Genomic DNA, 25953 nt, shown 5'->3' with positions numbered 1-25953 from the left:
ACAAAGAGAGTAATTGGTCTTTGGTTCAGTTGCACTTATTGGGTAGGTGCATGTTCAACATTAAACCAATGACTTAAATTTTGTTGAATGTACGTGGAATTTATTTCAAAATTCTCAAAGAAATCCATCACTTAACGTATGTTCTAGGGTGTTGCATTTAGCTTTATTTATTTATTTATGTTTTCTGCCTTTAACTATCAATAGAAGATTATGTTCATGCACGTGTATGTGGTTGACTACTCATGAATGGTTATGATGTTAGACCATGTAGTTATGTATATAATTTGTATGGTTAGATTTTCATTCATGAAAGTTTTCAGTTGAGTCAATTAAGCTGAGCCTATTAGATTGTTTCAATCTCTTGGCAATAGTTTGTTTTCTCTAGCTATGAGATAAGTAGTACGATGATGCGGAATGAGATTGAAAGTTGTATTGTGGTTATATATAGTTAACTGATGATCATCATGATAGATGTAGAGCAATAATAGCTAAGTACTTCTTAGTTCTTATCTTATGTTTCTATGACTACATAGAAGCACATTTTATACCTCATAAGTTGGTGTAAATATTATTTGGTGTGCTTTAATGTTTTGTTTAAGGATATCTATGGTATGTCGTTAGGCCTTAGCTACATGTTTATGTTGTTTATGCTTGGTGCAAGCTAGGGTTTGTTCTATTTCTTTTTCGATTTTCAATTAAACTGATAGCAAAAGTATTTCATAATATATATTTATATATATTACGAGCATGTTCCGTTTACCATACTTTTTATACCATAGTTTATATCATGCCCTATAACTTCATCTATAACATGAATTATAACATAGTTTATTGTGTATGTGTTCAACTAACCATGAAGATCACCTCTATAAAATTTCAAATTATTTTATAATGTTTAACTATGTCAAAAGATGATTGCAAAATCGAATAATCTGAGCCGTTAAAAAAAATTCAAAGTTGACAATGATTTTTAACTAGGTTAGAGATTTCCAAATGAGATGAATTTTTGTGCAGATGCTATCTATGATTAGTAGATCATATCTACAAATTATTAGCTCTTAACTCATTTTGTAGAGGAGTGTAGTATAAACTATGATATAAAAAGTATAGTAAACGGAACCTGCTTATATATATATTATCAGGTATCATACTTAGCAATATCTTTAACCAAATTTGACATTTGAGATGAGGTTTATTATCACTTTGAACATAGTACCTTGGATCACTATATATTTCTTTAATGATCAATTGGAGTAGGAATGCATTGCACGTCCACCTATCATCTTTTGTAAATTTTCTACAGATTTGTTGTCCAACTGTCACAAAAATAATCACAACCGCTAATTTCATGCTTCGATCACAACTCAAACAATGTGTTGTTTGATGCAACCTGTGCAACACTGCAACCTGATAATATATAGACATTCTGTGCTTTAAAAAAAAATAAAAAATAAATGATATATAGACGCTCAAATGGTGTGTGGGGCCGGCCCTAATTTCCAATAGGCCTATGCAAGTTCTCTAAATATGAACTTTTTTGTTTTTGTTTTTGTTTTTTTTTTTTTTTTTTTTTTTTTTTTTTTTTTTTTTTTTTGGATTGGGCTTTTGTAATGGATTTCTATTGGTTTTTTAACGCTAGAATGGAGCCCTTGTTTTTTGCTTATTTTTAGGGCCATGCAACGGCTTACACAACATAGGTCTAGGCCGGCCACCGCTTGGTGGACCCAGATAAGCTAATTACATTCCTTTCCATTGTTAATATCACTGTAACTTTTTTGCTCTGGTTTTTTTATTGAAAAGAAACTACCCCCGTGATATGGAGCCCGCCCCACAATAATTTGACTTACACATACATATGCCAAGAATTCTTCGTGACAAGGTTGTGGCTCCTATGTTCCATCGTTGTCGATAAACGGGTTCCATTAAAACCAAATTATTGATGCAGAAAGCTAGAGTGGAACAGAACTTTGCAAGACTGCAAAACTCGGGAACTACAAAACTCGTGAAGGTACAGATTCCCAAGGACAGGTTAAAATGCCTAGGCAACAGTCTTACCATCAACTTAATCTTATTGAGTGAGCTATAATCTAAATGTCTGCCTTAATATACAATTTGTACTTAATTAGTTACTGCTAAGATCAGTATTATTTATTATTTTCCCACACTATATGTCTATACTAGTATACTGCTAAGCAGTGGGGGTGAGCGGAGTGGGTGAGGAAGATGGAGGAGTGGAGATGGAGAAGGAGAAGGAGAGGAAAAGGGAGAGTGAGAGAGACAAAAAGAGAAAAAACAGAAAGAAGAGATGAGGACAGACAGACAAAAACCAACCTAACCCCCCCTTCTCCCAAAATGTTCGCTCCGCTCACGGATAACCTTATCGGAAATGATATTCCGTTCATTCTATTCTACAACCAACATGGCCTTAATGGAATCACTTAGTAACAGCTTCACCACTTTGTCCACTGCTATAGCTGCATTGATTGTTCTGATAACAGTCACATTTGTAGTAAGAAAACTATCCGATAAGAAGAGGTACTGCCCAGTTGCTGGTACCGTCTTCCACCTAATTTTCAACTTCCATAGAGCGCATGATTACATGACTGATCTCGCTCGCAAAAACAAGACTTTCAGGATTCTCAGCCCTTTCCGCAGTGAAGTATTCACTTCAGATCCTGCAACTGTTGAATACATCCTGAAAGCAAATTTCTCAAACTATGGCAAGGTAACCAACATGTATGCAGATATTGCACATTTGGGCCTAACTCAGCCCGTCACTGAGTAATGCTAGTAATCGTAAATATCTTTATGTACTGTACGATTATTTAATATTAATATGGACTTGTTGTTTTTCTTAGGGAGGCCATTTTCACGCTGTTATGGAAGATATGATGGGTGATGGGATCATCAATGTGGATGGTGAAAGGTGGTTATATCAAAGAAAGATATTCAGCCATGAGTTCTCTACCAAAAACTTAAAGGACTTTAGCAGTGCAGTTTTCCAACGAAACGCTGAAGAACTTGCTGGAACAGTTTTAAAGGTTGCCAACCTAAACAAATCCGTTGATATACAAGTAAGCAGGCCTCGTTTTAGCTTAAATTTAAATTTCCGCCATCTTTCAGTTGTATATAGAACGATGAATCCTATTTCACAATAGTTAAATACAAGTGAAAACCTCGTACATTGATTTCTATGTAGGAATTGTTTTTAAAAACAACCTTGGACACCATATTTGAAGTTGGATTCGGTGTAGAGCTGGATAGCATTTATGGAATTGAGGAAGGAGCGCGATTTGCCAAAGCCTTCAACGATATAAGTGCTTCAGTCCTGTGGCGCTATGTTGACATGACATGGAAGATAAGGAAGTTCTTTAATATTGGATCAGAAGCAAGTCTAAAGAGTAATCTCAAAGTAATTGACGATTTCTTATTCAAGCTAATCCGTACTAAGCTCGAGAAACTCTCCAACCCAAACCATGATTCTTCTGTGAGTTCTCGTAATCCTTTTCTTTACAAAGTACGTAAACATCATATTTATTGGTTAAATTAATTATCTAAAACTTTTGTGTAAATCAATGAGTATTACAGATCAGGAAGGAGGACCTCCTGTCGAGGTTTCTAGATTTAAATGACAAAGATCCGAAGTACTTGAGGGACATAGTTTCCAATTTCTTACATGCTGGCAGGGACACAGCAGCTGCTACTCTGTCTTGGTTCATGTATCGAATGTGCATACATCCTCACATGCAAGAAAAGATCGCACAGGAAGTAAAAGATGCAGCTCAACTGAAGGATACTGCAACCATTAGAGAGTACGTAGCTGTGGTGTCCGAGGGTCATGTTCTTGACAAAATGCAATATCTTCACTCTGCTCTATCTGAGAGTCTTAGGCTCCACCCTCCAGTTCCTGTGGTATGTACATATATATAATATCGCTCTGATATATTTATGTAAAACTAATTCACCAGAGAATGACCCAGTAATTTGAGCCCTGATACAATTAAATTCCTAGCGCTGGTTGCAGGACGCGAAGCTTTGTTTTGCAGATGATACTTTTCCAGACGGATTTAGTGTGAAGAAAGGAGATTTGGTTGCCTATCATCCTTATGCCATGGGTCGAATGAAATTTATTTGGGGTGAAGATGCAGAGGAATTTCGTCCAGAAAGATGGCTCGACCAAGATGGCAACTTTCGCAGTGAGAGCCCTTTCAAGTTCCCAGCATTCCAGGTGAAAATTATACAGTGTAGAGGTAGTATTTATTCGACTGAACACGGTTATGTCGAGCTGCCTACGTATTGAGTTCTTTAGTGAACTCGAATCAAGTCGGGTGTAGTTCGAGTTTTTGATTGGTTGATTGGAGGGGAGATGGAGAGAGATGATCGAGAAGATGGAGAATTGGCCTCTCTGAGAATGGAAAAGACGCCTTCTTTTATAGGCGTAGATCCTCCCTTTTGCGATGTCTTGATGATTGCTTTTACTTCTTCCGTTACGAAGTAATAATCTCTCATTAATGATGTTGACGACCTGCTTGTAGTCTAAACACGTGGTCTGCTACGAGTGTTTGAGAGTGGAAGGTACTGACATACTGTATATTACATTATTACAACCAATTAATGTCATGCAAATTGAACACTGATTCCCTTTACATTTTATTCTTTGAAAGAGGCTTATACTAAACTGACAAATACCTTTTCCTTATTAGGCTGGGCCACGAATTTGTCCAGGGAAAGAATTTGGCTATGCAGAGATGAAGATCTTTATATCTGTGTTGTTACGCTTCTTTCCCTTTGAGTTAGAGGATGAGAACAAACCGGTTGACTACATAACCATGCTCAACCTCCACATTGACGGCCCCCTCAAACTCCGGGCCTTTCCTAGAGTTGCTCCCACTTAGGAGGAAGTTGATGGTCGTATTATTATATGTTTTTAAGCTTAATTATCTTGTAATAAGCTAGTGTATCTACCGGCCCTAATGTTTCTACTTGCTACTATGCTCTATAAGTCAAGGCTGGATGTGGCTCAGGTTTGAACAAGCTAGACTAAGATAGAACTCATTATCTCAATCCAGCCAGTCGTAGCTAGACAATAAGATTCTATCACGCTCACTACCATTTTTTTCTTAAAGAGTTATTGATTTCATTTAAAACAGCCTTGCCCATCAAAAATAAAAAATAAAAAATAAAAAATAAGATTCTATCTTTCACGTGAAATCCTGTCACCGGCTTGCGGACGTTTTGATCTTCAAAGTGTATGTGTTCATACCCATTTTGGAGCGAAATAGCTAGCTAGTACAAACCAAGATAGCTAGATCGTTAAATTGTTCATTGTACCATATATAAAACCTACAACGACCATGCCAATTAATACAAACATATGGAAAAACAAAAAGAAGAAAAAAAAAATGAACTATTTCAAGAAATATATAATATTGTTCAAAACAAAAATAAGATTTAAACAGAAAATTTGAGGAAGTTTAACAAAAAGCAGACAAGTTGCTATATATAATTTTGGAATATAGAGGAAAAAGACAACAAAAACAAAGACGAATAAGTAGTAGCCCTTCGCGAGATATCTTGAATACAGAATATATAAAGAAATTATGTCCATAACTTAAGAACGTCTTTTGGAGAGATTGCAAACCCTAGTTTTATATTTTTTGAGATCCAAAATAAATACAAACATTCTTTTCCTCTTCAGTGAACTATCGGGTTGTTCTAGATGGTAGAATACACATCTTTGAGTACAAGTCATTCTACTGCAAGTCGTTGATTGTTGTAAGGGAAGTCGTCGTACGTGCCTTTTGCACCATGAAGGAGTGAAATCTTCTCTTAAGCAAAATGTACATATATACATTCTACACGCCTTGACACTTCCATAGATTTAACGTGTTTTTCTTTCAACAACTGTGTGATTATATTCTTTATACAGTCCGGCTCTTAAACGGACTAGTCCGATATGTGTCTTGAATAGCTTATATAGTGTCCTGAATAATTTATATAGTGTTTTGTACAACTTTTTTAAATTTACGTTTATTAACTTTTTAATTTATGTTTATATATGACATTATATAAACTGTGCAAGACATTATATAAAACTGTGCAAGATACTATAGAAGCTGCTTTAATATATATATATATATATATTGTTTGTTGATACTCCAAACCATTTCCAACACAATTTTGATAGGAGGAATGAAGAATTTGGATATCAATGAGAATGGCGTAATATGGTTAATATGGTAATTGCAAATGCAATTTGCCGATGTCAGTGATTGTGACATTGTAAATCATTTGTTGTACCATAAACAAATATCTTCTCAGTAGCCCTAGAAACCTTGTCTCACAATATAAGTAACACTATAGCTACTTAGCTAGTATAAAAAAAAAAAACAAACTAATAAGTCAAAAATATGTTCACCTCACAACGATTGGGGTGTGCATGGGTACCCAATTACCCGAATCCGAACAGGAATCGAAACCGTTTATAGCGGTTCTAAGTCCTAAAATGTTAGATCCATTTAAAGTGGGTCTTCAAGAACCGAACCGATAAAGAACCGAAACCGTTAGAACCGAATAGTAAAAAACCGATGGATATCCGAACCGAAACCGGAACCAATTATTATGATTTTGATATATAGAATTTAGTATTATATTACACTAAATAAAGACAAACCCAAACACTATTATTATATATAGTCTATATTTGTTAAGTGTAAAATTATACTAAATATATATTACATTTAACATAATAGTGAATGTGTGTTATTAAATACATATTTTATAATATTACATTAAATATGTGTATTATAAATGTTAATAATAATATTTACGTGTCTACGTCTACACGTATATTGTGAATTAACTAATGCACTGTATATATTAATTAATGTATGAACGTGTACGTGCTTGATATATTACATGTGTATATATAAGATAACGAATACAACGAATACGTGCAATGCTAACTAAGAATTGTGGTACATGTGGTATTTATTCTATATATGACGCATTACGTATAATATAATGTACACATATTCGATTTAAAATATACACATATGTATAATGTATGAGAATGTATTTAAAGTTTTTAGATAACTTTCAAATGCTATTATTGAATTTAGGACCATTATTTCTTATGAGAGGACAAAAATATCGATGACAAGTGTTATAGTCGCCGTAAACCAACTTTTATATCGGTTATATAATTAAAAAATAATAATTTTAGTAATAAAAATGTATAACCCGAGAAGGAACCGAAACCAACTTAATTAATGGATATGGGTATGGGTTTTCAAAATATAAGAAAAAAAACCGAAAAAACCGAACCCAATAAGAACCGCTAAAAATAGACCCAAAACTGAAACCGGTAAGAATCAACCCAAAACCGACCCATGAACACCCCTAACAACGAACATCCACACACAACAGGGAGAACATCTCTTTGAATCTCTGATGGTGATCTTGGTACTAATCGTCAATTTTTTCTTACCAACAGTAACATCACCTTCGTTTGATCCCCTTTCAGCGGTGTAAGATACACCAACCATATTTCTAATTAAAAATTTGTCTCGCTATTATCTAAGAAGTTCTCTCGCTATGTTTGTCTAATTTTCTTGAGTCCCATGGTTTGTATTCCTGCCAATGACGCACATAGAGAGAAACATCGAATGAACTTGCATAGTTTTTGCAAAAATTAAGAATGGCCACTATCTATGAATGCAATTGTGGAGTTGGGGTGGGTTCTCCATTCAATTAATGTGGTGCAAATTGGTTTGTTTTGGGTTTGTGGGTAGAGTGTAAAATGGTCAAATGTAAAATGGTATAAGAACAGACTGTCAGTACTGACGGTTCGGTTTGGTTTATCCGGTTGCCAGAACTCCAAAATCGAGAGGCAAACCATATAGCAAATAATGGAGAATTAAATAGATGACACACAAGATGTATAGTGGTTTGGAGCCATTGCGGCTTCCTACGTCCATGGAAAAAGATTGTTGTTTATTGTTTAATAGTACATTAGGGTTTATTACAGAGATTTATATAAAAACACAATCGTATGTGGTTGTTTCTAAAAGGGTGGAGTCTCCTTTATAGAAACAAGTTTGTAAAGAATGTATCGAACCGACTAGGGGGCGCACGCTCCTAGTTCATGTTAGGGATCTACCAACCAACACGACGTATTTAGAATCTAGAAAACTCAGAAGAAATAAACAAAGAAGAGGAACACACATATATACGTGGTTAGGCAATTGCCTGAATCCACAAGCGCACCACAATTCACTATTATCAAGAAGTAGTTACAAACACTAATATATCTTACTCAATCAATCTCACACAAAATAGCTCACCTAATTTGTAATTTATGCTCTCAAGTTTCTCTCTAATGTGTGATCATAAAATTCTAAGGATGGGGTTCTATTTATAGACTCCCATCGAATACAAGTCCTAAAGCAAAAGGGAAACTAAAACTGAATGAGATAAGAATCATGTGTAGTAGTTGGTTATGATAACCAACTCCACTTATAGAGTCCTAGTACATACCCAACTCCATGAACTAATGGTTATCAAAACCAAGACCGATTTGGATAAGGCTTCATGTGCTGGCGGTTGCAATCAGACTCTAATAACATAACAATCTCCTACTTGGAGACTGATAAACAAAGTAACTGTACTCTTTGTATAACTGGTGCATCATGGTGTGCTTCAATAATGATCCTCAAGCTAGAAGACCAACCGAAGCTGAACAGAGCTTCAGTTTCTCAATAGTCACTGGTTTAGTCAACATATCAACTGGGTTCCTACTTCCTTGAATCTTTTCAAGTACTATTACTTCATCTTCTAGAAGCGACCTGATGAAATGGTAGAGTATATCAATATGCTTAGTCCTAGAATGGAATGCTGAATTTTTCACTAGTTGTATTGCACTTTGACTGTCACAATGCAACACATTTTCTTCTTGTATCAAACCTAACTCTTCTAGCAAGCCTTGGATCCATATCATCTCTTTGCTAGCCTCAATGACTGCAACATACTCTACTTCTGTAGTAGACAAAGCAACTATCTTCTGTAATTGTGAAACCTAACTAACGACTATTGCACCCATAGTAAACATATAACTAGTGGTGCTCCTCCTGCGATCAATATCTCCTGCAAAGTCTGCATCAACATAACCTTGCAGTCTTATATCACCTTTGTGATAACACAAACAGACATTAGTAGTGCCTTTCAAGTAGCGCAGTATCCACTTAACTCCTCCCAGTGTTACTTTCCAGGATCAGTAAGAAATCTGCTCACAACTCCTACTAGTTGAGCAATGTCTGGTCTCGTGCAAACCATTGCATACATTAGACTTTCAATGGCTGAGGCATATGGTACCTTAGCCATGAAATCTATGTCTTTCTGGGTCTTGGGAGATTTTTCCTTAGATAACCGAAAGTGACTACCCAAGGGTGTGCTAACAGGTTTAGCATCACTCATGTTGAACTTTCGAATGGCACGTTCAACATAATCAACCTGAGACAATGTCAAAGTTCCCTTCTCTTTATCTCTACTGATTCTCATCCCAAGAATCTACTTAGCTGCACCCAGATCCTTCATAGCATATTCACTTGCCAACTATTTCTTCAGATTTTTAATCTCATTCATATCTGACCCAGCTATCAACATATCATCAACATATAGCAACAAAATAAGATAACTAGAATCAAACCTCTTGTAGTAACAACAATGATCAGCATTGCACTTGAAGAAACCGTTCTTTTGTATGAAACCATCAAACTTCTTGTACCACTGTCCACTACACCAAAAAGGGAGTTTGGTAACGGTAATAATTGTTACTAATATTTTTACTAACGCTTATATCCGTTACGTCTGGGGTGTTACAGTCACTTACATAAATATTTGTAACGGATATATTCGTTACTAAAATTAATTTAAGTAACGCTTATATCCGTTAGTGTTCCAATTTGTAACACTTACCTTGCGAAAGTGAATTTTGTTCATTTCATGACATTAATCACACTTATGATCGTTACTAATGTCATTGACCAATAGTCAATATTTATTTGTAACAAATTTGTAACGGATATATCCGTTAGTGTATGGGGACTGTTTTGAAAAAAAATATAATATGTATTTTAGCCCGGTTGTTTTGGACTACCTACTCCTGCTCCTCCTACACCCACACCCAAGCTTGCAGTAGCACACCCCACCATAGGAAAAAAAAAAAAAAAAAAAAAAAAAAAACCATTCAAGTCATATAACCATGTAAAGAAAACACTAAATACTTCTACCATTCCAAACACAATTTACACCAACTCCACCATTCAAGTCAAACAAATATATTTTATTGATCATAAATACTAAGTCTTGACATAAAAAATATGGTACTAAATGGGTGAATGATTTCTTACCAACAAAATTTACCATACACATTTAATACATTAATTACAAGTACACCTAATATGTCAAACTCAAAACTTCATTTCTTTCTTTGACATGCACTTCTATAAGCAAGGCTTGCTTCACAACGCCTGCACACTAGAAAATGGTTAAAAAAAAATTTATTAGAAATGACATTACCATAATGTATTAAAAATAAGTCAAGCTACTAGAAAATGAAAAAATTATTACTGAAACACAATGCATATAGACGGTAGCAACCTACGTTCATACATGAAATATATTATATGCAAAGTGTAGGAAGTTACCATGAACTTAATTGGTGTCCAGTTCAATAAAGGAAAAATAATCAAAGGCGAGATTGCTCGTGTTGTTCCCAAACATACATAGTGGGGTCCATACCCGTACATAGCGGTGTCCTTTTTTAATGGTGCATATCTACAAGGCTACAACTACTTTCATTTCTTCCTTTCTTTTACCAATTATATGACTGAGTGTACCATGGAGGAAAGTAAAAAAAAGGTAAAATAAAGCCAATTACACGAAGGATAGACAACCAGCACAATATAATTTGTTTTTTCTATTCAGATCAAAAGATAGACAACCAAAGTAGCAAAACATAAAGTAGATCACTAAAAACCCTATGGACAAGAACAACAGTTATCTATACCAATGCAAAACATTTGACCCCACTACTTCGATCCATAACATATAGTTTGACCCCTAAAAACCAGTAGAACCAAGTGCTGAAAACCCATGGTTCAAATTGGATTAACAGAAAAGGGAAGAAGCTTTTGGTTAGTCTGCAACTAGTAATCTAGTATTATAAATTTCTAAACGTGCTTTGTTGGAAATCCTAATGACTTTCAGAGAGGAAAACATACATACCTCTCAAAGCAAAAATGATTGTATTGTCGGACATGGCAACCACTACCTTGAACAACTTGTGAAACCATACCCATTGGACCAATAACACTCCCCCCTTTATAAACCACATTAAATTTCCTCGTCACCTACATCCAGCAAAGCAATCGGGCTAAAATATCGGTTGTTTTGGGGTTCAAGATTTAAAGGGTGGGCAGACCTAAATAACATAGAACATGAGGAATAAACTACCTTTTTAAGATAGAGCCTACAACATGGCAGAGACACGCTTACCTCACCCCTACTAAGCGGGATCACACACCTAATAAAACGTGTGGATGGCCCACACCCGATAATCTTCAAATGAAGATTTCTATGAAAAATATGGAACTGAGGTTCTAGAGAAAGAAGAAGGAGCTTCATTTCGTAATAAAGTTTCTAGCAACTAAGTATCATGTTATTATAAAATAAAGAAATAAGTGAGACTAACACGGATTCATGTGTTGGTGCCCAACATGGGTATGAGGCATCCGGCACAGCATCTTAGAAGCACTTAGATACAGGGACACGGATGTGTAACTACAAATACTCTGTTTGCAGTTTAACTGAACCCAACTCACATTAAAATACATTTTAACATGTGATCTCTTTGCTCTAAAGATCAGCTCATCTTAGCTATCTTCAAAGCAACTCCAAACAATACTCGAGTCCTTTTGTAACCGATGATTTAGATGGAGGGGACAATATTTCTCTCCTCCAGTCTTAAAAAGGTTATTTTCCTGTTATGTAACGAAGTAGAATTAATATTCACAACATCAGTTTGCCTTTGGCACCCCTAACTCTATAAAAGACAAGCCCTTTAGCAGGTACTAAGAGAAGCATGGGACTCCCACATACATCAAAGATACACAAATGAAAGTATGAACCCCAACACAAAACTACCCAAAACTACACGACGAAAACATCAAAGCTAGAAACAAAATCCCCAAATGAAAATCCATAAACGTAGGCTGTCCCCCTAGACCACCCGAATAAATACGACACACAAATAAATAAAATAATAAAAGAAAAGAGGGAAATCTTGAAAAAAAAAGACAATTTCACTCACCTGTCAACGAAACTACTTGATGTTGACATGATATAATCGTAAGTATAGCTGAAGTTATACAATGGTATGCAACTGCAATGAGGTTACACAATAACATAAGCTACTTGAATGAATGAGTAATACATATGCATTGAATTGTACCAATATACATGTATTGTGTGATTAGATAATCCAGACCTAGCTAATTCTGGTATTCTATATACATCAAATCCATTACCTAATTTAGGACAAAATAGACAGCTAGAATGGGCACATTTTCAACTCCCATTGCGATCACAGATACAAACCATGATCGAGGGTCAATAAGTTATCTTGTACAGGACATGTAGGAGAAGCTTTCATTAATATATGGCAGGGGGTCGACTTAATCGGGACACCATTTGCAGTGATTAATTCCACACATTTCTGATAAATATATGATGATGGAGCTACTATTAAAACAAATTTTCTTGCAGTGACTAATTAGAATCATAAAGTTATGAAGATTGGTCCATCCCGATAAGAGACAGAAGCATAAATTCGTATCACTTGATCACCAGAACATTCATTCTAGTAAAAAGTAAAAAATGTCCATAGATGAAAGAAATGGATCAAGATACATCATGCAGAACACATATGATCTGAACCAGCCATTACAAAGAGTAAAGCTCACCTGTCTGATAAAAATACAAACTGATGATTATTGGGAGTCATTTAATGCCTTTCCAAGCAGAATACGCTTTGCTAGAATCATAGTTGCTTCTCCCTAATCTACCTGGAAATTTTTTTTCACCAGTACATTATTTAGCAAACAAAGAACACCCAACAGAAAACAAATTATGCATACTTCTTATCGATCTTAAATTATAACAAATAAGCTATTATCATTCCCTTGCAGTTTGTTTAAAGTGGAAGAAAATTCATACCTGTATACTATCACTGATCTAACGGCCATAAAAGTAGGAGGATCTTGTCGTTGCCTTGTTGAATACAAATCCAGGTCTAGAATGAATAAAAACTGAGAACTTGTGCTCCTTGTCTCCCTGCAGAAAAGGAAACAAGAAGTAAGAATTGCTTTCTTGAATAGTATGGAATATCAAAACATTCTAGCAAAGTGGTTGACAATCGAGCTATAAAAAGATCGGCTTTTTTATTTCTACTACAGCGCAAACAATTAACAACAAGAGACATGGACACGTATATATATATATATATATATATATATATATATATATATATATATATATTGATCTGATACAGAGAGAGAGAGAGAGAGAGATCTGAAGAACTGGTAAAGTGGTTACAGATCTAGAAAAACGTCTTCGTGTTCTTCACTAGTAGTGATAGCTACTTCTTCGAGCTTGATAATAGGAGAGATCTGACCACCGGTGTTGCCGTTGTTTCTTCCTCTTTCTCACCATGGATCTGCTATTCCCTAACTTACCATCTTTTATTATTTTGGACTACTACTCGTGTACCTCTGTTCTTTAGAAAAGACGAGCCTTTCCTCTTCTTCGAGTGATAGATCAGGATGGTAAACATGGTTTGGCCTCATTAAACCTAGGTTTCATATTTGAGATTGAGAGAAGCTTTTGGCTTTTGGCTTTTGGTTTTTGTTTTATTTTCTTTTTTTCTCGGTAAAACATATTAAAAGCTGGGTCAAAAAAATAAATTGGGATATATACTAACGAAAAACTTGATAAGTAACGGATATATTCGTAAGAAAGTTGGTAACAGATATATCCATTAGAAATGAAAAAAGTGGTCTGTTAGGAATTGACCATTCTGGTGTAGTGGTCTTGGTGCCTGTTTCAAACCGTATAAGCTCTTTTTCAGCTTACACACCATTTTCTCCTTACCATTCATGATAAAACCCTCCGGTTGGTGTATAAAAATTTCCTCATCTAGGTCACCATGAAGAAATGCAGTCTTAATATCTAACTGCTCTAGATGTAAACCTTCAGCTGCCGCAATACCCAGAGTTATTCTGATATTAGTAAGTTTCACCACTGGAGAGAATACATCAGTGTAGTCAATACCATGCTTCTGCTAAAAACCTTTGACTACCAATCTAGCCTTGTACCTTTTAGAGCCATCATGCTCCTCCTTTACTCGGTATACCCATTTATTATGCAAGACCTTCTTTCTAATGGGTAATTTAGACAAATCCCATGTCTCATTTGTGATGATGGAGTCCATCTCATCTTTCATAGCAAGCTCCCACTTGCTCGCATCCTCTACCTTCATTGCTTCATCATAGCACTGGGGTTCACCACCATCAGTAAGGAGCAAGTAAGTCACATAAGTGGATGTGCGATACTTTTGACTCGACACATGTTGCCTAGAAGTCTTCCTAAGATCACTGGTTGGAGCTGGACAGTCTGTGATATAGCAACCTCATCACCACTTTCTGTGTTTGACTGTGGAACAGCAGTAACCTGTTGTTGCACTATACCATGACTAATTTCAGTGTCTTCCAAGATAACAAAGTTAGTCCCACTAACATGTGTGTCAATTTTGTCCTTGTACATTATATTCTCATTGAATACCACATCTTTACTCCGAATGATTTTTCGATTATGGTAATCCCAAAATCGATAACCAAACTCATCACCACTATATCCAATGAATACACACTTCAGTGATTTAGGGTCAAGTTTACCCCTAGACTAATCACTGATATGCACATATGACACACATATAAATACTCGCAAATAAGAGAGACTTACTTGCTTGTCGCCCCAGACCTCCTCAGGTAACCTATGATCTAATAGAACTGATGGCCCACGGTTAATCAAGTAAGCTACTGTACTAACTGTTTTGGCCTAAAACAGTTTCGGTAACCTTGCCTATATACGCATGCACCGTGCACGCTCTGTCAATGACCTGTTCATTCTCTCAGCCACCCCATTCTGTTGAGGTGTCCCTGGCAGTGTCTTCTCCATCCGAATACCATTTTCAGCATAGTACTCCTTGAAACTAGTATCATTGTACTCTCCACCATTATCAGATCTCAAACACTTCAATTTCAACCCTGTCTCATTTTCAACTATAGCTCTCCACTTCGTGAATACATTAAAAACCTCATATTTCTGCTTCAAGAAATAAACCTATATACCTTTCTAGTAGAGTCATCAATTAAAGTCATAAAGTATGACTTACCACTAAGAGGTAAGACAGATGAAGGACCCCAGACATCTGTGTGAACTAACTCAAACTTCTACTGCTTTGGAGTTCTTCCCACTTTCTGAAAGGTAACACGCTTCTGCTTCCCATTTATGCAGTTCTCACATAAGTCTATCCCAGTAGACTTCAAACCTGGTAGCTTTCCTTGTGAATGAAGGACTTGCATTCCTTTTTTACTCATATGACCAAGTCTGTGATACCATGTGTTTGGATCTTCTTTGTCATCAGTAACATCAACATAACCACAACCACTGGTGGTTAAATAGATAGTACCATCTTTCTTTCCACATGCAATAAGCGATGCACCTTTTGCTACTTTCCAACTTTCACCTGTAAAATGGGTAGTGTAACCTTCACTTGCTAGCAGCCCTACTGAGATTAGATTTCTCCTCAAATCCAGAACATGCCTTACATCTTTTAGCTTCCATACAGACTCATCAATCTTGATTTGTACATTGCCTTTACCAGCACTACACCAGAATGGTCAATTTGTAACAGACCAAAATTTTCATTTCTAACGGATATATTCGTTACTAATTTTGTAACGGATATAAGCATTAGTGATCCAGTTATTCGTTACTGAAATTCAATTTATTCTTTAAATTATTTTATAAAACATTTTCTAATATCACCTAACGTTAATATCCGTTAGAAAACAAGTGAGAGTACAATGAATTGGTCGCATCATTATTTTACTCATTGAATGTCCCTAGTTCGATACTGGGTAACAACACCAGTTATTAAAAAAAAAACCCCCAAAAACATTAGAATGAAAAGAGAAATAAAATTGACTGGCCTTCGATTGTTCGATACTCCGATCAAAACTGCTTGTCTCTCTTACTCTCTCACGTTTCTTTCAAACATGGGTTTCTCAATCTTTAGCCACAATTATTTCTTTTCCAGATCAAAACCTTCATAATAAGAAGTCGCTTCTCTACCCATTGATTGATCCTGGAATGTACCTTTTTTCGTTGCCCATGAAAATTCCCACTTTCTATACACCTGTGTTTTGCTTCACTTCAGCAAAGCAACCTAAAAAACTCAACTTTTCCCTCTCTGCTGAAGCCACCCAACTTAACCCTAGATTTGGGTGAATAAACACTCATCCCATCTTCTTTTCACCAAAGCCTCCTTTCATGAGATCGATTTATTTTTATTTCTTTTGGTGGGGTGGTGCATTCATTCGGAGGTAGAAGAAGATATGTTGTTGTGAATGTACTCTCAAAGGTAACTTTATTCTTCACTATTTTTTTCACTTAATTTTGAATGATTCATCTCATTTATTTGGTTTTGTGTTTACAATTGGGTTTTTCTTCTTTGCCATATAAGAGAACTCCGTCAAGTTGGCTCAGAATCTCTTCTCAAGATGCCCGGTAGCAATTCGTTACTTTTTATCTATTTTCATTAGCTATTGTTGGATTTGAGATATAAATGTTAAGAAAAAGGGTTGCTTTGGGGTTTTCAGTTCTAAGTGAATTGATGTTGATCTAGTTACTAAGAAATAGGCTTTTAGGTTTAGCCTATACATATGGAGAAAATAAAGTAGAACAGGTAGTTATTTCTAATGGAGCGTTAACATCCCAACGTGTGCAATATGGGTCCTTCAGATTTTTTTGTTCTATTTTTTTTTCTGCCTGTGTCTCTCTCATTTTTTCACATTCAATATGTGTGTTTATATCATATTGTTTCTCCAAAAGTGTGTATATTAAGGCTGGCCACTTAACAAGACTTCCCCTATAGAATAGTGTTTATGAAACTAAGTTCAAACTGAAACTGCTAAGTTTTCTAAGTACAAACTAAAGGATTTTCATATCTGTAACTCTTTCCTCTTTCATTTTAGTAGGGTATTGGGTGTATGGGCGTCTTGGTGTATAAAGTCCTGGTCCTAGTATTACCTGTTGGCTAATTCTAGGTGTTGAAGTCATTTCTCAGTTTGAAATAATAGGATACTAATGAAATAGTAAGCATAGGTGGCGTTAAATAGCTTGCTGCAATCTTAAGACTTAAATAGCAATTCCGAATAATCGAATGCAGTTGACAAGGTTTTCAAATGTCAAAATTGTATTTAGAACATAGTTCAAGTGAAGATAGAGGTTCTGGAAGAACATAGATTACCACTCCTTTTCAATTTATTTGATTTTTTCAATTGGGAAGAGTTGGGAAAAGACTTAATTTAATACAAATAACAATCCCATGTATTATAGTTATATCATCTTGTTATGAATTCCTTTTCCTGGATATGCTACGATCTGTTCTAATAGAATATTGAAATTATGAGTGACTTCATGTGATAGATCGCCTACTTGAATGCACTTAGATTTGGACTGAAGAGGATATTCTTTGGAGGATTTTTTTATAAGGGGGGACATGCTTATACCATGGACACCATCTCTTTTGCTGTTCATTTCTGGTAAGGAATATTTAGCTATTCACTTTTGTGCCTATTGTTCTGGCAACTTATGGTTATAAAATTGATGTCAACTGATGTGTATGCCTGTCTGAAATCTTTGAAATTTCTATTGTTTCTTGTAAGTAAATTAAATGATACTCGTGACCTCCCACTATAACCATATAAATACTAGATGTTGCACGGACAATTTTGTCTTAGTATTGATGTGTTGGTGGGAAGTCTGAATATGTATATCTTTTCTCCTCCATTTTTCGTGTACTGGTGACGTATGCAACTATGCAAGTTGTAATAAGACATGAGACGTTCACGAATTATTACTATTACACCACCCCACCCACCCACACACAGATACCCCGCCTCCCTTTGGTTTTTGCTCAACTTCCTCTGTTGTCATTTTCTTTGTTATTGAGTGTTATTGTTATTTATTTATTTAGTTTCTCTTATAATGTCGAACTCAACACCTTTTATGTTCAGGTCAAAAGGTGAGGCGAAAGCAATGTTTTTGCGGCATGAGGGATTTCTAGGGACTTTGGGTGCTTTTATGAGCTATGAGAATCATGGTCTTGATGAATTGATGGCCCATCATTTTGTGGAACGGTTCCCAATGGGTGCACCTTGCGTAGGAGGAAAAATTCATGGTCCACCACTAGGGGATTTGAGTGACAATGCAAGTATTACAATTGACTTTGATTTAGACATAATTTGTAGTATTGTATACAGGTGTAGTTTAAAAAATAGAGATAGAGTGCTCAGTTGCTCACATTGCCAAACTGATCTTGACAATCATTGGGATCATCCTCACTATAGATCATGCAAGATTGAAATTGCAAAAGTAAAATTGTTGGCTCAATGTTTTGGTATATAGACTGGCTGAATTTGTCAATGATATTTCTCATGATGAGGGAAATTCCTAAATGAAATGCATCTCCGGAACTCAGCTTCTTGTGGGTTCCATAGCACCATATATGTTTCTAAAGGACCATGTTTGAGCATAAAACATACAGTATATGATAAGGATATTCTGGAGGAATGTTTCCTTCTGACTTGTCCCCTTTGCACTGTCTATTTGGAGTCTCTCCATGTGTGTATGGCTGTATTAAGCCTATTAGAAGTGGTAGTGGGGTAGTGGTTTATCTAGTCGAACTCCCTACTTGATGAGGGTGGATATTGGCTATTGTGCATTATCTTTTAGTTTTGTGGACAAGGCAATGTAATTGGGATGGTAATTTGACACCATTCATATCATGTGGTCTTGGGTCTAGTTGGATTTTTGGAACAGTCATTGGATGATCCTCATAATGAGTCCATGGCTCCAGTGAATATCTTTTTTTTTTTTTTTAATTAATATGATTGACTAAAGAAGTCCAATGTTACAAGTACGATTGTCGTCGGTCTTTTGTTCTAGATATAACAGACTTTTACTTGTTGATTTACCTAGGGGGTTAGGTTTGTATTAGTGCATGGAAGTTGGCAATATATTTGTTATTCACTTGTTAATTGTTTAGCTCTATTCTTTTAATTGCATGTGCCTTAAGTGATTTCTTATTTGTTGCAGGTACTCAAGAAAAGGTTGTTGCTCATGTTTACGACATTGTAGCAATTGAATAGAGGGATTAATGTTCTAACCAACTTTGACGTGAGCATGCACATAAATGAGTTAGGTTATAAATGTATTCTTCTATGACTGACATCCCAAGATTAGGTCTATGTAAGTGTGATTTGTAAATTGGGATTTAGATTGATGGCTATATTTTTATAATAATGTTTAATTGATTAGTGGTTTTGTTTTTTGTTATTCATTTGTTGATTAAGTTTGTAGAATGTGATCTTTATATCATATTTGTTAGAACTAGATGTGCATGGTGGACATTATTTGACCTAGGATTTTTTTTTTAGTGGCTACAGTTTACTAACGGATATTTCCGTTACAAACAATAGTTAGTAAATAGCACATCCATTACTAATGGATATATCCGTTAAAAATGACAAATTTAATCCTGCCACCAACAGTTGGCTATCTGTTACAAAGAATTTTAGTAATAGATATAACCGTTACTAAAATTATTATCAGTAACAGTTATATCCGTTACTAAATGTGGCCGGCCTAAATGAGAGTGACGCCCTAGAGCTAACGGATATAACCGTTAGTAAAAATATTAGTAACGGATATAACCATTAGTAAACGTCTTTTATGGTGTAGTGCAGCAATGTTGCAAGGCTTGTTATCACCTAGATAGACTGTACCAAGATTACTTGGAATATAGCTTTCTATCATATCCTTATTTGAGGTCACATGGAATGAAGCACCCGAGTCCAGCACCTAGGAGTCGTCTCTGCTCTCCTTAGAACAAATCAAGGCATCATCTAACACCTCAACCACATTGGCTTCTTGGCATTTTTTCTTTCCATGTTTCTTACCTTTTTTCTTTTTGGGCAACCGACAATCATAAGAGTAATGTCCTTTCTTGCCATAGTTATAGCAATCTATCTCAGATATATCAACTTGAGATTTTTCTTTGGATTTAGATCTGTTCTTATCATAATCCCTGTATGAACTCATACCCCTACTTTCAAAACTCAATGCAGACTCAGAAGTTGTAGCAACATCTGATTTACTTCGGATCTCCTCGGTCAGTATCATACTAACTACATCGTCGAACTTCAACTTAGTTTTACCTATAGAGCTACTGATGGCAGCAACTGTAGCTTTCCAGCTTGCTGGCATCTGACCAAAAATGGCCAAAGCTCTAACTTCATTACTAAAAGATATTTCCACAGACTCTAATTGATCCCTGGTCTCGTTGAACTTATTGAGATGTTCCTTGAACGAATCTCCTTCAGACATCCTTAAAGTAAAGAGCTTTATAATAAGATGTACCTTATTAGCAGCAGGGGTTGTTCATATATAGCAGAGAGAGCATTCATGAGATTCACAGTGGTGGTCTTCTCAGTCTTGATATTGAATGCTACTGACTTCCCCAGAGATAACCAAATTGTACCAAGTGCCTTTCTATAAAGCATGTTCGAAACATCCACAGCCATTGCTTCAGGTTTGGATCCCATCAATGGAAGATATAGATATTTCTGATATAGATGATCTTCAATTCACATCTTCCAAAATCCAAAATTTGTTCAGTCAAACTTTTCAATCTTCAGTTTTCCTTTGTCATTCGTCATTGCTCACACAGGAACAATCAATACCTAAGATCCACATTAAAACCTTACGCTCCGATACCAGTTGTTAGGGATCTACCCCAACCAACACAACGAATTTAAAATCTAGAAAACTCAGAATAAAGAAACAAAAAAGAGGAACACACAGATATACGTGGTTAGGTAATTGCCTTAATCCACAATCCCACCACAATTCACTATTATCAAGAAGTAGTTACAAACACTAATATGTCTCTCTCAATCAATCTCACACAAAGCACTCACAAAATAGCTCACCTAATTTGTAATTTATGCTCTCAAGTTTCTCTCTAATGTGTGATCATAAAACTCTAAGGACGGGATTCTATTTATAGGCTCCCATCGAATACAAGTCTTAAAGTAAAAGGGAAACTAAAACTGATTGAGATAAGGATCATGTGTAGTAGTTGGTTATGATAACTAACTCCACTTATAGAGTCCTAGTACATAACCAACTCCATGAACTAATGGTTATCAAAACCAAAACCGATTTGGATAAGGCTTCATGTGCTGGCAGTTGCAATCAGACTCTAATAACATAACAGTTCATGCCTAACTGAAGGGCACACACTCTTTCTTCTCTCATACTCTCCCTCAAGTTGGTGTGAAAATATCTAGCGAGCCCAACTTGGCGAGTATATCATGAAACTTTGATGCTGAAAGTCCCTTGGTAAAAATGTATGCAAGCTGTTGGTCACTGCGAACAAATGAGGTAGTAACAATGTTAGCAACTTCACCTTTTCACGCACAAAATGGTAGTCAACCTCAATATGCTTAGGATGATAGGATCTAGATCCTATATAGAACAATTGATCGCTTGATTGGTCGATCCACCACCTTTGATCTTTTGATTAGAAGATCTAACTACCAAACCCTAAGGCTTAAAAGAGATATTATTTATCATCCTCCGTATTACAACCTAAAGCAACCTTATATAATGGTTGAGATATGCTGAATAAGGAATCCTACTATATTAGGATTCTAATAATAAGAAAACTACTAAAATAAATATATGCCTATAGAACACGGTTTGCATGCATAAACCTAGTGGTCATGGTGCGTGTCACACTGGCTGAGTTAGGATTTCCAACATCCCCTCGCCCTTGAGAAGAAGCTTGTCCGCAAGCCTTAAATGATGGATAACGGTTCTGAATAGTAGCAGCATCCTCCCAAGTAGCTTCTTCAACAGAAAAACCATCCCACTGAATTAACCACTGTAACTCGGAGTCTTGGTATCTTGAGTCCAATACTGTCATTGGTACCCAACTAAATTCATCTGCATGTACTGGTAACTCTATAGAAACAATTGTTCTTGCTCCCAATGATTGCTTTAATGCCAAAACATGGAACACGGGGTGTATTTTGCATGTAGTAGGTAGATCCAATTTGTAGGCAACTGCACCAATTCTACTTACTATTGAGAATGGCCCATAGAACTTTGGAGAAAGTTTTGAATACGATTGCATTGCTGCGGTGCTTTGTCGATATGGCTAGAGACGTAAATATACCCAATCATTCACTGCAAACTCCCTTTCTGTTCTTTTAGCATCTGTATAAATCTTCATTCTGTTTTGAGCTTCAGCCATGTTAGACTTGAGTAGTGGAAGTGTGCGGTCTCTGTCTCTTAGAGTAATATCGACTGCATGAACTGCTGTTGAGCCTGGTATATGGGCTAAAATGGAGGGTGGTATACGACTGTAGACTGCTTCAAATGGAATCATTTTAATTGTTGAGTGATACGTGGTATTATACCACCATTCGGCCCAAGGAAGGTAAGTCACCCAAGTGCTTGGACGTTCTCCTGCAAAGCATCTCAAATAACATTCTAATGTGCGATTTGTGACTTCAGTTTGTCCATCCGATTGAGGTGATAGGCGGACTGCGACACGGTTGTTGTGTTCCTTGTGAACAGAAAAAAGCTTCCCAGAAGGTGCTGATGAAAATCAGATCTCTATCACTGACTATTGAGCGAGGTGGCCCGTGCAGTTTAACTATGTCTCGAATGAAAACATTAGCAATAGAGCTTGCAGTGTAAGGATGTGCTAGGGCGCTGAAATGCGCATATTTGCTGAGTTTGTCTACTACCACAAGAATAACTGTTTTGTTGAGGGACCGTGGAAGGCCTTCAATAAAATCCATGGATATATCGAGCCAAACGTCATCAGGAATAGGTAATAGGTTGAGGGTGCCAAGAGGAGAGATTGCTTCAGCTTTATTCTTTTGACATGTCACACATTGTGCTACAAAATTCTTCACTGCTGCTTTCATTCCTTGCCAGTAGAAACATGTTTGCAGTCGTTTGTAAGTACGTAAAAATCCTGAGTGTCCCGCTGCTGGGGTAACATGAAACTCAAAGAGAATGTTGTCGCACCATGCAGAGTTAGGGGCAACCACTATGCGTCCTTTATAACGCAAGATGCTTTGATCAGACATAAAAAACTTACGTGCTGAGGAGTTGGCTTGGATAGCTGTAATGATTTTTTTCATTGATGGATCGTTGGTGCATTCTTCACTGATGTTAGCAATGCCTTCAAAGTTTGGAGTAGATAGCGCAAATAGAGTATTTTCGAGAGGGAGTCTTGAGAGAGGATCAGCTGCTTTATTGAGGTTGCCTGCACGATAACTTTGACTCAAATCGTAGCCAAGTAACTTTGAAACCCATTTTTGCTGCTCTAATGTAGAAAGCCGCTGCTATCGTGCAGGCAACCTCAATAAAGCAGCTGATCCTCACTCAAGACTCCCTCTCGAAAATACTCTATTTGCACTATCTACTCCAAACTTTGAAGGCATTGCTGACATTAGTGAAGAATGCACCAACGATCCAGCAATGAAAAAAATCATTACAGCTATCCAAGCCAACTCCTCAGCATGTAAGTTTTTTACGTTTGATCAAAGCATCTTGCGTTATAAAGGACGCATAGTGGTTGCCCCTAACTCTGCATGGTGCGACAACATTCTCTTTGAGTTTCATGTTACCCCAAAGGGACACACTCGGGATTTTACGCACGTGCCTGGCGAAGTCGCAAACATGTTTCTACCGGGAAGGAATGAAAGCAAAGCGGAAGAAATTTTGTAGCACAATGTGTGACATGTCAAAAGAATAAAGCTGAAGCAATCTCTCCTCTTGGCACCCTCAACCTATTACCTATTCCTGATGACGTTTGGCTCGATATATCCATGGATTTTATTGAAGGCCTTCCACGGTCCCTCAACAAAACAGTTATTCTTGTGGTAGTAGACAAACTCAGCAAATATGCGCATTTCAGCGCCCTAGCACATCCTTACACTGCAAGATCTATTGCTAATGTTTTCATCCGAGACATAGTTAAACTGCACGGGCCATCTCGCTCAATAGTCAGTGATAGAGATCCGATTTTCATCAACACCTTCCGGGAAGCTTTTTTCTGTTCACAAGGAACACAACTGTATCACAGTTCTGCCTATCACCCTCAATCAAATGGACAAACTGAAGTCACAAATCGCACATTAGAATGTTATTTGAGATGCTTTGCAGGAGAACGTCCAAGCACTTGGGTGACTTACCTTCCTTGGGCCGAATGGTGGTATCATACCACGATCACTCAAAGAATTAAAATGACTCCATTTGAAGCGGTCTACACCGTGTACCACCCTCCATTTTAGCCCATATACCAGCTCTCAACAGCCAGTTCATGCAGTCGATATTACTCTAAGAGACAGAGACCGCACACTTCCACTACTCAAGTCTAACATGGCTGAAGCTCAAAACAGAATGAAGATTTATACAGATGCTAAAAGAACAGAAAGGGAGTTTGCAATGAATGATTGGGTATATTTACGCCTCCAGCCATATCGACAAAGCACCGCAACAATGCAATCGTATTCAAAACTTTCTCCAAAGTTCTATGGGCCATTCTCAATAGTAAGTAGAATTGGTGCAGTTGCCTACAAATTGGATCTACCTACTACATGCAAAATACACCCCGTTTTCCATGTTTCGGCATTAAAGCAATCATTGGGAGCAAGAACAATTGTTTCTACAGAGTTACCAGTACATGCAGATGAATTTAGTTGGGTACCAATGACAATATTGGACTCAAGATACCAAAACTCCGAGTTACAGTGGTTAATTTAGTGGGATGGTTTTTCTGTTGTAGAAGCTACTTGGGAAGATGCTGCTACTATTCAGAACCGTTATCCATCATTTAAGGCTTGTGGACAAGCCTCTTCTCAAGGGCGAGGGGATGTTGGAAACCCTAACTCAGCCAGTGTGACACGCACCATGACCACTAGGTCTATGCATGCAAACCGTGTTCTATAGGCATATATTTATTTTAGTAGTTTTCTTATTATTAGAATCCTAATATAGTAGGATTCCTTATTTAGCATATCTCAACCATTATATAAGGTTGCTTTAGGTTGTAATACGGAGGATAATAAATAATATCTCTTTTAAGCCTTAGGGTTTGGTAGTTAGATCTTCTAATCAAAAGATCAAAGGTGGTGGATCGACCAATCAAGCGATCAATTGTTCTATATAGGATCTAGATCCTATCAGCTTAGTTCTCTCATGGAACACCGGAGTAGCAGCAATATGCATTGTAGCCTGATTATCACAGTAAAGTGTAGTTGCCTAATGCAAACCAAAACATAAATATTTCAGAAGAGCTCGCAGCCAAATAATTTCACTAGTGGTTGAAGCCATAGCCCTATACTCGGCTTCAGCACTAGAACGAGTCGCCACATTCTGTTTCTTGCTCTTCCAAGTGACTAAGTTACCTCCTACAAAGGCACAATAACCAGAGACCGTCAATCAATTGGACATCCTGCCCAATCA

At 36.6% G+C, this 25953-nt stretch overlaps 1 protein-coding gene and 2 long non-coding RNA genes across 6 annotated transcripts in view; 1 reads left to right on the top strand and 2 right to left on the bottom strand.

Annotated features, from left to right (window-relative positions):
• The window catches only part of LOC147518486 (uncharacterized), a 38159-nt gene that overhangs the window by 6839 nt on the left and 5367 nt on the right, over positions 1-25953 (bottom strand). The gene's annotated exons all lie outside the window — the stretch shown is intronic.
• Positions 1828-5112, top strand: LOC147518488 (cytochrome P450 704C1-like). Of its 4 annotated transcripts, none has more exons than XM_086590318.1 (6): positions 1828-2008; positions 2859-3074; positions 3200-3487; positions 3589-3912; positions 4013-4228; positions 4704-5112. In XM_086590318.1, exons 1-6 carry the CDS (start codon positions 1940-1942, stop codon positions 4893-4895), a joined length of 1305 nt encoding a protein of 434 aa, XP_086446444.1. In that variant the 5' UTR covers positions 1828-1939; the 3' UTR covers positions 4896-5112. The 4 variants fall into 4 exon arrangements, 3 of the variants coding, with proteins under 3 accessions (XP_086446444.1, XP_086446442.1, XP_086446443.1); XR_015211809.1 differs by lacking the exon at positions 1828-2008 and adding an exon at positions 2378-2725 and having other exon boundaries at positions 4013-4575; positions 4704-4827; XM_086590316.1 differs by lacking the exon at positions 1828-2008 and adding an exon at positions 2378-2725 and having other exon boundaries at positions 4704-5108.
• On the bottom strand, positions 10322-13430 carry LOC147518487 (uncharacterized). Its single transcript, XR_015214067.1, has 4 exons — positions 13276-13430; positions 13023-13124; positions 12371-12442; positions 10322-10536 (listed from the first exon to the last, which is right to left on the bottom strand). It is a non-coding gene; the product is annotated as an uncharacterized LOC147518487 (long non-coding RNA).

The sequence above is a fragment of the Coptis chinensis genome, chromosome 2 (assembly GCF_015680905.1).
Source record: "Coptis chinensis isolate HL-2020 chromosome 2, ASM1568090v1, whole genome shotgun sequence".
NCBI classification, from domain to species: Eukaryota; Viridiplantae; Streptophyta; class Magnoliopsida; order Ranunculales; family Ranunculaceae; genus Coptis; species Coptis chinensis.
Note: the sequence above shows the minus strand (reverse complement) of the source record. Positions and strands in the feature narration are given on the sequence as shown.